At 38.7% G+C, this 13,460-nt stretch overlaps 1 protein-coding gene across 4 annotated transcripts in view; it reads left to right on the top strand.

Annotated features, from left to right (window-relative positions):
* stau2 (staufen double-stranded RNA binding protein 2) overlaps positions 1-13,460 on the top strand; it is a 121,157-nt gene that overhangs the window by 54,318 nt on the left and 53,379 nt on the right. For all 4 annotated transcript variants that reach the window (XM_079601678.1, XM_079601676.1, XM_079601677.1 and 1 more), the window contains 4 exons: positions 2,029-2,241; positions 3,601-3,738; positions 12,037-12,168; positions 13,310-13,367. In XM_079601678.1, the coding sequence (XP_079457804.1) occupies positions 2,029-2,241; positions 3,601-3,738; positions 12,037-12,168; positions 13,310-13,367 (541 nt within the window). The remainder of the gene's footprint in view (positions 1-2,028; positions 2,242-3,600; positions 3,739-12,036; positions 12,169-13,309; positions 13,368-13,460) is intronic.

Genomic DNA, 13,460 nt, shown 5'->3' with positions numbered 1-13,460 from the left:
ATAACCTAATTCAATTTCTGTATATTTCCTACCTGTTAGAAAGGGTACTGTAGGAAGGCCACAGGTAAATAGGAATTGTATTTTATAATGGGTTTATGTGAAGATTGTTTTAAGTTCACTTAAATTAAAAGTTGTTCATTGATAGCTTTCAATTATACTGTAATGTGATGTTGAATGTCTATCAATAATGTAAAAAAATATACATTTCAGTATTAGGATCGCTGATACTGGCCTTCATTCATAAAAAGATGTCATTACAACAAATATTTAAAATGTACTGTCTTTAACTTGTTTTTACATTCATTTGGAGATTAACTGTGAAATGATTACAATATACAAATATTGAAAACTCCAATAATATATATATTAGTGCTGTCATAATCGTGATTTAAAAACATCACTCTCCAAATTAATGTAAATCATTTATTTATTAAAATAAATAAATAAATATAAACAAAAATAAAATACACAGATATGAAATAAACATATATATTTTTATTTTATTTCATATTTTTGTGTTTTATTGTTGTTTATATTTCTTTATTATATTTATTTTCATTTATTATTTTATTTATTTTGGCTCTAATTTTTAAAAATGACTTGCATTTTGATTATTTTGATTGATAGACTAGTTTATGAGTGAAATGGACCTACTTTGTGGTACTTTTTTCACCTGTTTTCAAGCTGTGGAACATTCATAAAATTTCTCCTTTTGTTTTGCATGGAAAAAAATGTACGGTAAATTGATGGTGAATTAATTATGACAATTTTCATGGATGAACACATTTTTTGATGAACTATCCCAGCGTAGTTTGAAATGGCATGGGCATCCAAGCGTCATTTATGTAAGTCATGAAGCGTATTGAAGTTTGCCACTGTATTTGAATCGTCTCTCAGTTGAGCCTGTTTAACTGCAGTGTCACATGTTTGTATGAATGCCAGAATGGTCATGTGTGTGAAGAGAGGATGTGAGGAGGGAGTCTCTGGAGACGGATAACTTTCAGTTCTGACTGAGCACATAGAGGCCCACCCTCAGCTGTGTGAAACTCAATCCCCCCAGTGTTGCTCTTAAAGAGCTCAGAGCAGCTCACCTGTTCTGTTGACCATCTTGATGATGTCACAGGAAGTAAATACGGTTACATGTGCGTTACATTAAATTTGGGTTTCTCACGACATGCATTCGTGAGAAATGAATAGTAGTTGCAGAACAGAGTTTGAAAAGTCAGCACAAAATTGGAACACGCAGAAACGCAGTTTGATTGGTCGTGAATTAAATCGACTCTGATCTATATATATTTAGATATATTTAGGATTAATTTCAGGTTTAGTAATTTTTGTCCTAATTATTTAATTTCAGTTGCAGTTTTCAATTTTAGTTTTTCTAATATTGAAATTTTATTTTATTTAATCTGTATTTAATTTAATGAAAATAATAGTAATAGTTGTAGTTAACAATGACAACACAATTTTTTAAAAGTAAAAATATACATTTTTAATATTATATATATATATATATATATATATATATATATATATATAACAAAAATGTTATGTATTAAAGATACAATAATAAAATATGTATTTTAAATGAGATATAACATTTTTGTCTTGCAAAAAAAGGAAATCAGCTAGATTCTTGTTCACAAGCCTAAAATGTCATTAAGTCTGCATTAATGTGTGTGATTCTGATTTGTATTCTTCCATATGCATATTCATGTATATTCATATATTCATACTTAGTGTGTGTGTGTTTAAGAACCAGGTGCAGTCTCTTAAGCTCCAGTGGTCTCTCTCCCCATATGAGTTATTGATACGGGTGTTAAAGCGGACAGCTCGAATGTAGTGAGTGTAATTAGCAGTATTCCCATTTGCTGCGAAAGAGGAACAGAAAGTGCAGAAAGAAGAGAGCGTGCAGGAGACATGGCCTAAGGGGCAGAGAGAAAGAGAGCATGACTGGAATAACCGCTGTTCCCACTTCTGCGTGCATGCGTGTTCTCTTGTGTAACGTGTTCTTTACGTGGCCCTCAGGTGCTGAAGGAGAGTGGACCCCCACACATGAAGAGTTTCCTCACACGTGTGACGGTGGGGGAGTTCTCGGCCGAGGGTGAGGGGAATAGTAAGAAACTCTCCAAAAAGAGAGCAGCCCTCTCCATATTACAGGAACTGAAGACACTGCCAGTCCTTCCTGTGGTAGAGAAACCCAAAGTGCATTACAAGAAGCGGCCCAAGACCATATTAAAGGTGGGTAGATTTAGAGGCAGAACTAATTCCTGAGTGGTCGATGTAACTGGAATATTACATTGACTTTGTAAATTCACTCGACTTGTATGCATTTATTATGGGATGTGTTTTGGAGGATGTAAAGTTGAGGTGTGTAATTTCTGCACTGCCAGCGGCATCAAAAGGAATTGCCAAATTAAAGGCTTCGTACTTTTGGACTTCGTATGAATTAAACACCTACTGGACCAACAACTCTGTTATCAATATTAAATTGGTTTTATAGAGATTTGTTTTAAAAAAAATACAGTAAAAAAAAAAAACTAATATCGTGAAATATTATTACAATTCAAAATAATTGTTTTATTTATTCCTGTGATGACCAAGTTGGATTTTCAGCAGCCATTACTTCAGTTTTCAGTGTCACATGATCCTTCAGAAATCATTTTAATATGATGAATTGGTGCTCAAGAGACATTTCTAATCTGCTGAAAAAACTCTTGTTTTTTTCTGAATTATTTGATGAATTTAAATTGATTTGAAATAGAAATATTTCGTAACATTATAAATGTCTTCACTGTCACTTCTGATCAATTTAATGCATTCTTGCTGAATAAAAGTATTAATTTCTTAATCGTACTGACCCCAAACTTTGGAACAATAGTGTACATAAAAATAAAAAAAACTGCTGCTCAAGTGTAGAATATGATCCTTGGTTCAATTCAGGCCTGAGGATCAACCAACACTCAAAACCTGAAGGAATAATAGTTCACTCAAATATGATTTCAATGGTTGCTCTTTTATATAATGAAAATAAATGAGCATTAAATCAACTCAAAAAGAATCATAAAAAAGTCATAAACATGGTCCACATGACAATACTATATTCTGAAACTTCTGAAACCATTTGACAGTTTTTTGTGACGGAGTGAAATTAACATAATATTCATTGAGTATGTAAAAAAAATATTTGTCATTTTGGAGTTTGACAGCCCTAATTCAAAATTATTTTGATAAAATGGAAATGGAAGTTGTTAAGAAATTCGCTTTTGTGTTGCACAGAAAACCAAAACAAGGAACAACATGAGGGAGAGTAAATCATGACAGAATAATCCTTTTGGGCTTTACAATTCTTTTAGTTCATTCAGGCTGTTCTCTTTTGACATTTTTGGAGCCTTTTACATCATACAGATGTTTATTGCCTCACTCATTCGCTCACTCAGTCAGTCGCTCATTCACACACGCTCATTCACTCTTTTGTCATTCCCCTGACAGGGTTACTGACGTGAACATTAACCAGCCGTCCATCTGTCCCTTTGCTGCTTTATCTGTGTCTCTCATCCTCATTCTCATTTTCTTTTTCATTCTCAATTTCTCTCTCAGACAGGACCAGAATACGGACAGGGCATGAACCCTATTAGCAGACTGGCTCAGATTCAACAGGCCAAAAAGGAGAAGGAGCCCGAATATATGCTGCTTTCAGAGAGAGGAATGCCCCGCCGTAGAGAATTCATCATGCAGGTACATTTAATAAGAGAGGGATTCAGGAGGTATAAAGTAAAAGAAAAACTTGGCCGAGGGAGGGGGGGAGTGAAGGACAGAGGAGTTCTGCACAAACACTGATAACCTCCCACTGTGCAATCTGTCTTAATCAGAAAGACTGTCACCTCCTCTGGCTCTGATTACCACTGACCTTCAGCTCTGTCAAAGTCAGGCAGATACTCTTTTTACACACACACACACACACACACACACACACACACACACACACACACACACACACACACACACACACACACACACACACACACACACACACAGTTGCTCATTTACTCTTGGAAATATTATCTCACTGCAGTCGTTAATGGATAATTAGTCTTAATTTATATCATTTAGGTGATGGCAATAACTAGCCCTTGTGTACTGTAAGTCCAAGCACATTTCAAAGCTTAAAGGAATAGTTCACTTCAAAATGAAAATTCTGTCCTAATTTTCTCACCCTCAAGTTGTTTCAAACCTGTATGAATTTCTTTCTTCTGCTGAACACAGAAGAAGAAGATATTTTGAAGAATGTCGGTAACCAAACAGTTTATGTTCCCCGTTGACTTCCATAGTATTTTTTTTCCTACTACGGAAGTCAATGGGGAACATCAACTGTTTGGTTACTGACATTCTTCAAAATATCTTCTTCTGTGTTCAGCAGAAGAAAGAAATTCATAGAGGTTTGAAACAACTTGAGGGTGAGTAAATGATGACAGAATTTTCATTTTGAAGTGCTTTGTGCAAAAGCTTCTGCCAAGCTCAACAAATATGTGCATTTATGCCTTTGACTTCTTGCATGAAGGTATATGCGAATCCCAGGCAGGCATGATAATTGACTGTTGGCTTGTATTTCATCTTTTTCTGATTGCTCACTGCAACAAACATGCACTTAGCCGCTGGTTTATTACAGGCCATTAAAACAACAATATCTGTACTGCTCGCTGCCCAGTAAAAAAAATTACTTTACCTCATACAGTAAAAATTAAGCCCCCTGTAGCCATAACAGCAGTGTTTAGTCCCTGTGAACAAAGACGCACTAATACTAGCAGAACTGGCTCAAAATCACCTCAGATTTCCACATATGTTTTGAAATGCCTCCAACTTGGATCTGCTTTTGGACTCTTAAATCATGAAAGATTCTTAACCCTGGGCTCAAGATGACCAATCAGAACTTGTACATCTTAGCTAATTTGCACTGAGATATATGCACTTGTTCATTGATCATTTTGTAGTATAGTTAGTATATGGAGCACAGTAGATTAGAGCAGAATAGAGTGGAGTGGTAGAGTGCAGTAGATTAGAGTTACCGTAAATAGTACACTATACATTGGATTCAAGTAGAGTAATATCGATTAGTGTTAAAAGAGAAAATTTGTATACAGTTGTGTGGAGTAGAATAGGATAAGATAGGGTAACATAGTATAGATTATATAGTCGTGTAGATTATTATAGAGTTAAAAGGGTAGTGCACATTGGATTTAGTAGTGTTGAGTAAATAGGACAGATATTTGGTGTGAAGTTGAAACGGTAGAGTAGATAGGATAGAGTAAAATTGTGTAAGGTAGGGATAGAGTCGTATGGAGTAGGGGTAGAGTCGTATGGAGTAGGGTAGAGTCGTATGGAGTAGGGTAGAGTCGTATGGAGTAGGGTAGAGTCGTATGGAGTAGGGTAGAGTCGTATGGAGTAGGGTAGAGTCGTATGGAGTAGGGTAGAGTCGTATGGAGTAGGGTAGAGTCGTATGGAGTAGGGTAGAGTCATATGGAGTAGGGTAGAGTCGTATGGAGTAGGGTAGAGTCGTATGGAGTAGGGTAGAGTCGTATGGAGTAGGGTAGAGTCGTATGGAGTAGGGTAGAGTCGTATGGAGTAGGGTAGAGTCGTATGGAGTAGGGTAGAGTCGTATGGAGTAGGGTAGAGTCGTATGGAGTAGGGTAGAGTCGTATGGAGTAGGGTAGAGTCGTATGGAGTAGGGTAGAGTCGTATGGAGTAGGGTAGAGTCGTATGGAGTAGGGTAGGGTCGGTCGTATGGAGTAGGGTAGGGTCGGTCGTATTGAGTAGGGTAGGGTCGGTCGTATGGAGTAGGGTCGGTCGTATGGGGTAGGGTAGGGTCGGTCGTATGGAGTAGGGTCGAGTCGGTCGTATTGAGTAGGGTAGGGTCGGTCGTATTGAGTAGGGTAGGGTCGGTCGTATTGAGTAGGGTCGGTCGTATTGAGTAGGGTAGGGTCGGTCGTATTGTATTGAGTAGGGTAGGGTCGGTCGTATTGTATTGAGTAGGGTAGGGTCGGTCGTATTGTATTGAGTAGGGTAGGGTCGGTCGTATTGAGTAGGGTAGGGTCGGTCGTATGGAGTAGGGTCGGTCGTATGGGGTAGGGTAGGGTCGGTCGTATGGAGTAGGGTCGATTCGGTCGTATGGAGTAGGGTCGGTCGTATTGAGTAGGGTAGGGTCGGTCGTATGGAGTAGGGTCGAGTCGGTCGTATGGAGTAGGGTAGGGTCGGTCGTATTGAGTAGGGTAGGGTCGGTCGTATTGAGTAGGGTAGGGTCGGTCGTATTGAGTAGGGTAGGGTCGGTTGTATGGAGTAGGGTCGAGTCGGTCGTATGGAGTAGGGTCGGTCGTATTGAGTAGGGTAGGGTCGGTCGTATGGAGTAGGGTCGGTCGTATTGAGTAGGGTAGGGTCGGTCGTATGGAGTAGGGTCGAGTCGGCCGTATGGAGTAGGGTAGGGTCGGTCGTATGGAGTAGGGTCGAGTCGCATAGACTAGGGAAGAGTTGTTAAATGGAGTAGTGTAGACTAGATAGGATAGAGTAGATTTGTATAGAGCTTTGTAAAAGTTGTATGGAGTAGATTTGGGTAGAGTTGTATAAAATGGGGTTGAGTTGAATAGAGTAGGGTAGAGTAGAGTTAGGGTAGAGCTTTACAGCATGTGGTAGATAGGGTAGAATAGATAGAGTAGGTGGGAGCAGGTCAGAGTTAAATAGAATAGTATAGTAGTATCCTTTATTTCAGACTCATGGTCCATCCATACAAAAAGAGTAATAAATAACACACAATACAAATACAAATACACAACACAAAGTTACAAATGACTCGTTTTTAAAAAAGACACTTATACCAGTGTTCCCAAAACTGGGACATGCAGCGTGTGGTACTGTACCTAACATTCACCAGCACCACAACAACTTGATTTACAGAATCATTCAGTCGACAAATGAACCTAAACATCTCTTTTCGCAGGACAGACTGCAGTGTGTCCACTCTGTTGCTCACAAACAACTCACTCGCACAAGTTGATCTGGGCTTTTTTAGTAGCATCCTCAGAGCATCATTGAAAGCTACTTGCAATTTCTGGAGACTAGCTTTTTTATAGTTCAGCCACAGATGTGCAGTGTACAAAGGCGAACAGTATGCTTTAAATAGGGTCAACTTGACTCCAGCAGTGCAGCAACCAAATTTGCGTACCAGAACATTTGCCCGCACATACAGCATACGGCACTGACGATTAATATCATTGTCATCTGTAAGCTGATCTGTAATCAGGTGACCAAGATATTTCACTTTACTGCAGACATTAAGAACATTACCTGCAAGCCTAAACACAGGAAAAGTTAAATGTCTGTCTTCTGTGGTTCTGCAAATCATGATAAGACTTTTTGAATCATTGTACTTTACATCATGTTCTTCCCCAAACACAGAGCATATGCTAAGAAGATGCTGCAGTCCAGCTGAGCTCGGGCTAAAAATCACACAATCATCTGCATACATAAGATGGTTCATCACTGTACTGCCGACCATACAGCCAGTTTTACCTCGGTTTAATTTATATGATAAATCATTCATGTAAAAATTGAATAAAATGGGGGATAAGATGCTCCCTTGTCTTACTCCATTACTAATATGAAAAGGAGCCGATATACAGCTGTCCCATTTCACTTGCATGGTCTGTTGGGCATACCAATATGATAGTATTCTAACAATGTATTTAGGGACTCCTGCTGCATCCAATTTTTTAAATAATTTCCAATGATTCAACCGATCGAATGCCTTAGATGCATCTAAAAAACATAAAAAAACAGTTGAGTTTTTTCTCTTATAGTTGCTTAGTAGTTCCTTCAGGACATATATGGCTGCCGTCGCATCATCCAGGTGGATGCTGCACATTGGTGGTGGTTGAGGAGACCCCCCCTTCTATGTAAAGCGCTTTGAGTGTCCAGAAAAGCGCTATATAAATGTAATGAATTATTATTATTATTATTATTATTATATATGCACATATCCGTACCATGCTTCGGTTTAAAACCAAATTGATTATCTGCAGAGATAATTAATTCATTAATCTTATCCAGGAGAATTAATTCCACAACTTTTGATATTATATTAGCTAGGGCGATGGGTCTGTAGTTCTCTAAAGAACCCACTTTTCCTGCTTTATCCTTAATCACAGGAATCAACATCACAGACATCATTGAGTCAGGAAGAAAGCCATGGATCATGAAGGCAGTAAAGCCTAGTGCAAGAAGTGTATATAGCCGTATGCTTGCATTTTTTAGATGTTCAGCCGAGATAGAATCCAGGCCAGTTGATTTATTAGCTGCTAAGTTCCTAATAGCTTTAGAGACCTCATGAAATTTGATTGTATCTACTTCGTCAACATTATCTACTTTAAAACATTTAGTCTGTACACAATTAAACAATTTTCTATAATGCATTCGCCAGAGCTCAGCAATAGCATTTGCACCAGAGACTCCATCAACTGAACATGGTATTGAGGGTTTGCAGTTATTTGTACGTTTCACTTCTTTCCAGAAATCATTATTTGTGTTATCTAGAAGTTTCTTGGCCATAGCTTCTGCCCTCAAATGCTGCTCATTTTTTCTAATAAAACGTATTGCATATTTACATTTTGCATTTGTGCTCTTCTTATATTCAAAAATAGGTCCCTGCCTTGGTTTACCAGCCATTGCCCAGGATCTAGTAGCTTCACGAGCCTCAGCATAGAATTCAGCCACATATGCATTCCAGCCAGGCCGAGTTTTTCCTCCCTTTTTATGCTTAAGAAGAGACTTACTCGCTTCAAGTAAAGCAGAGACAATAGCAGTATACATAGCAGAGATATCTGTGATATGTTCACTATTTGTGCAATTACCATTTTTGCACATGAGTGCCTCTCTAGGGAGATATATATTATTCAACAATTGATCAGTATGTTCATAGTACAAAGACATTTCTTCACATGTAAGAGAGGACCAGTCCAAAAAAACATGATTTGAGTTATTTTCACACTTTATAGTTGACGGTATGTACTCAGACCTGATCAACATTTTTACAGGAATGTGATCAGAAGTGGATACATCGTATAAAATTTCCATATGTGCCAAGGATGCATGAGCATCGGCTGTAGTGAGGCAATGGTCCAGCCAAGACGTGGTGTGCCAGGCCTCGCTTATATGTGTATAGCTATCATCAGGCAGGAGCTCTCTGCTGGACAATATTAATTTATTATCGGTACATAAGTTATTTAAATGTTTAGCAAACACTGACCTGTTGTCTGAAATGTCTGCATTCATATCCCCAACAATAAAGATATTTGAAAAACACTCATTTTGTAAATAGGAACTAATAAAAGCAACCTTATTTACATAATCTTCTTCATTTTGCTGGCATTCATATGGAGTGTAAATATTTAAAATAATAAATTCCTTATCACACTGTGTCAGACGTATAGCAATACACCAGTCCACACCAAGCCTAACTACATTAATCGCTGAGTCCAGCTTTTTATTCCACAGAATTGCCACACCTCCTGGAATTCTGCCTCTTTGTATTCCCAGACTGAGGTCAGTGGTAGACTCTCCAGCACCGTGAAAACTGTCACTGATTGAGTTCAGACCCGGTAAATCCTGCATTGCAAGAAATGTTTCCTGTAGGCACAGAATATCACTGTGCTCCAGCAACTGATCAACAATAAAACGGCGAGCTTTATCCTCAGCACTTTGACCCAAGCGCAGGCCACGGCAGTTATATGATAGGACGCGTATATCCATAGCGACATCATACTTTGGCACTCATGCAGTTATCAGGCATACTCGTATTGGCAGAGGGTAGAGTAGCCGCTTTAAAGTTAGCACCCGCGGTTCCAGCTCTCCGTGGTTCAAAGTAGCGCCGTACATACGCTCCCTCTGGCCATAGTTCCGGGTTATACATATCACCAACATCTTTGCATTCAGCAGCTATTTTAAATGATGCATATCTGCTGTTTACAGTAACAATCCTTTCGCATGATACTTCATGCCCAAGTTTATGCATAAGATGAGCACGCAGTACTTCAACATCTACATCAGGTGAAAACCTACTGGCGAAGACACTCACCCTTTTTGTTGTTATCATCTTGATGTCTCTTGCCGCACCAGTGCCCACAACAATTTTTACTGCCCTCCGTTCCAGCACTGATTTGCCTGTGCGTACTCCCTGTTGGGACTCCTCTGTGCGTTTCTGTCGCCCCCTTTTTACAACCTGGTTCCACTTAGGTAAACCAGGCGACAGCCTCGTCAACCCAGGGCTAGCTGCTGGCATAATCTCCATTGCTTGAAGCACGGGTCTTGGAGCCTCTCCTCGGCGACTGTCACCTGTTGTTTCAGGCACCTCCGCCGAACCATCCGCGTCACCGACATCCGTATAGTGAGTAGGGCGCGTGGTGCTTGCATTCTTCTTCCAGCTCACCGGCGCATCAAAGCCCGCACCACCGTGGGCAGCGTTCCGCTCGAGGGCACAAACCCGGCGGCTCACGTCCGCCGCGACTGCACTCAAATCTTCACCTGTTTCAGATTGTCGGTGTATCGCATGTTTCAAGACGGATACATCAGCATGTAGCTGCTCAACTTTCCGAAGAAGGCCACAGACGTCCATGCTGGAAAAAGTCACAGGTGGCAGCTCGTCCAGATAATATGATACAAATTTTGGAATATTGTCCCCACATTCATTAAGGACTTTAAGACAGCTCTTGATGTTATTGGCGTCTTTCTGTGCTCCTTTGTGAGATATATTCCTTTGCGTAGTGGAACAGAGTTCAAACAACATTTTCTTTGAAGCCTCAATCCAATCAGATCCGAAGTGGTTTGCAGCTAAAAGGACTATTTCATCTTGACTTAAAGTTCTCATTTTTATCGAAAGGAAGTGTAAAAGTTCATCTTCAACTATAACTTTGCCATCAATGGTCTTATATATTTCTGGTTTAAGACGAGCTCTGGCAAACCCAGGAGCACTTGTTGCAGCAACATCCGCCATCTTGGATAGTCTCCCACTACTACACTACTTTATAGTGTAAAGTAGTACGTTGTTGAATGGAAATGACGACTAGAAAGGATATGATGGATCTGAGTGGTGTTGGTAATATATTATTGCAGAGCTGAGTAAATGACCATATAATGGAGTAAAGTAGTGCAGAATAAATTACATAGATCAGTGTGGTGGAGTGAAATAGAGTGAAGTACAGTTGAGTACAGAAAAAAAACGTACTTTCCCGCAGGGAGGGAAGCTGCAGTATTTCAGAAGCAGAAGTGGTACAATGAACACTACAGTTAATGAAACAACCTCATGTTGAGTGTCATTCTGAATGATCTGTCAGAGTCTCATCCAGCACTACCACACGTAAACAAGTATCAAGCAGCATCCAAGTTGGAGAAGTTTCTCTTCCCTGTCTCCTGTCCGATAATCCCTCGCTTTAAAGCACTCCGTGCATCTCTGAGCGTGTGGTAACGCAGCCTCTAACTGATTCTCCATGCTCCTTTCACTGTCGCATTAGACTCTGCTTGTGTGTGTTTCTTTTGTGTTGCCCAGTCGCTTCTAAAATTTCCACATTGTTCCCCCTCTGGTCTGTGGGCATCAATACGTGTCTGTTTTCAGGGCCACACCATCTCTCCCCTCCTGCTGCTTTCTTTGCTCCTTATAAATATGAAAAGATGGTTGTCTGGGTTTAGAAACAGATTGACAACAAAATGGATTTATCTTTTATAACTGTTAGAGAATTTAGTATAATACCGATTGGTTGTGTTTTCCATCAGATTTGGGTCTGCTTATAATTTGCTCGTCTCTTATTTCATTATTAATATAGGCAATACAACTTTTCAGACCACATTTGATGTATTATTGTTTTTGTTTTATTCTCAATCCTGATTCACTACATTCACTAGTCATCAGCACTACACATTTTTAATGAATTAGTTACAATTTTACAGTAGAGGTGGACATCCAGACAGCACTAAACTTCTACCACTGTTTGTTGGCAGGTGAAAGTAGGTACCGAGGTCACCACAGGAACTGGACCCAATAAAAAAGTGGCCAAGCGTAATGCAGCGGAGGCCATGCTTCTTCAACTGGGCTACAAGGCTTCTACTCCATTACAGAACACACCGGAAAAGGTCAGTTTCAATCAGTGCTCAGGAAGATACTTTGAAACTTTTACAGCTAGTAGCTATTAACCTACAACCTACTAGTAGGCTATTTTCCACAAACTTTCTAAATAAAAGCAGTATTTATCCCAAAAACACTATACTAATTGAGTATCTTAATTAGTGTTCATCATTTGGAAACACATTTTACACTAAATTCAAATAATAAAACAAACATACGTTTTAAAAGTAAATTAAATATATAATAAAATCAATCATTTAATTAAATATTTACATTTAATTATTTATTTCACTACTCAAAATGTAATATTATGCTGATGATGGCAATACATTTTTTTGTTCGTGAACATTTCATCTTTGCAAATGAACCATCCAAAAAATGTTCAGACTTTCCTGTTTTTACGGTGTCATTAATAATTGCAGCACATCAACTTTTAATTAATTTTTTTACATTATTTTTATTTTAGTAACATTTCTGATAGATGTCTCTCATTTAACAAGCCAGTTGTCCCAAATGAAGTAAATTTATTAGTTAATAAATATATAATAAAATGAATAAATAAGATCTACTTGATAAATTAAATATTTATATTTAATTATTAATTTTATCTTTCGTAAATTTATTTATTGGGATGACAATAATGATAGAAATGAATTTGTCATTTTTTAACTGGTTGTTGCACATGAACCATCTTTGGGGTAAAAAATAAAACTTTTTGCTAAAATGTTAGCAAGTGTTAAAATGTCCTTTTTGTTGCACATCAACTTTTAATTAAGTGTTTTACATTTAGGTAACACATTTTTTTAGATGTCTCTCTCATTTAGTTCATTATCCCATTTGGTTGCCACATTCAGAATGAACAGCATGGCAGAGGCATCAGTGAGAGAGGATGTATACGTCTGTATCATCACGTTGCTTCTTGTTTCAGTGCGCACAACCCAAATCTTTAAATCTTCCATCTACTTAGTCTTTGCAAGTTAGCGACGCTTATTCCGTGATGTCTCAATTTGGTAGAGATTCTCCCTTTCTAATGGAAACAAGGGAAAGCGACTTGTCTGACATGCATGAAAAAGGGTTTGCTAAACCGGCCCTCTCTCTCTCTCTTTCCAATATCTTTCCGCTCCTCTATTATCTTAACATTGGCTACAGATGGACAACAAAGGCTGGAATGGACAAAGGGCTGCTTTTCCTGAAACAACAACCAACAGTAAGTGTTTTTCTCTCCGTCTGTGTTCCTCAGTGTAGGTGATGCCAGGCCGTTTAATCTATCTGACTGATTAATAAGGAACCCAGTCGGCTC

The sequence above is a fragment of the Phoxinus phoxinus genome, assembly GCF_949152265.1.
Source record: "Phoxinus phoxinus genome assembly, chromosome: 24".
Lineage (NCBI taxonomy): Eukaryota > Metazoa > Chordata > Actinopteri > Cypriniformes > Leuciscidae > Phoxinus > Phoxinus phoxinus.
Note: the sequence above shows the minus strand (reverse complement) of the source record. Positions and strands in the feature narration are given on the sequence as shown.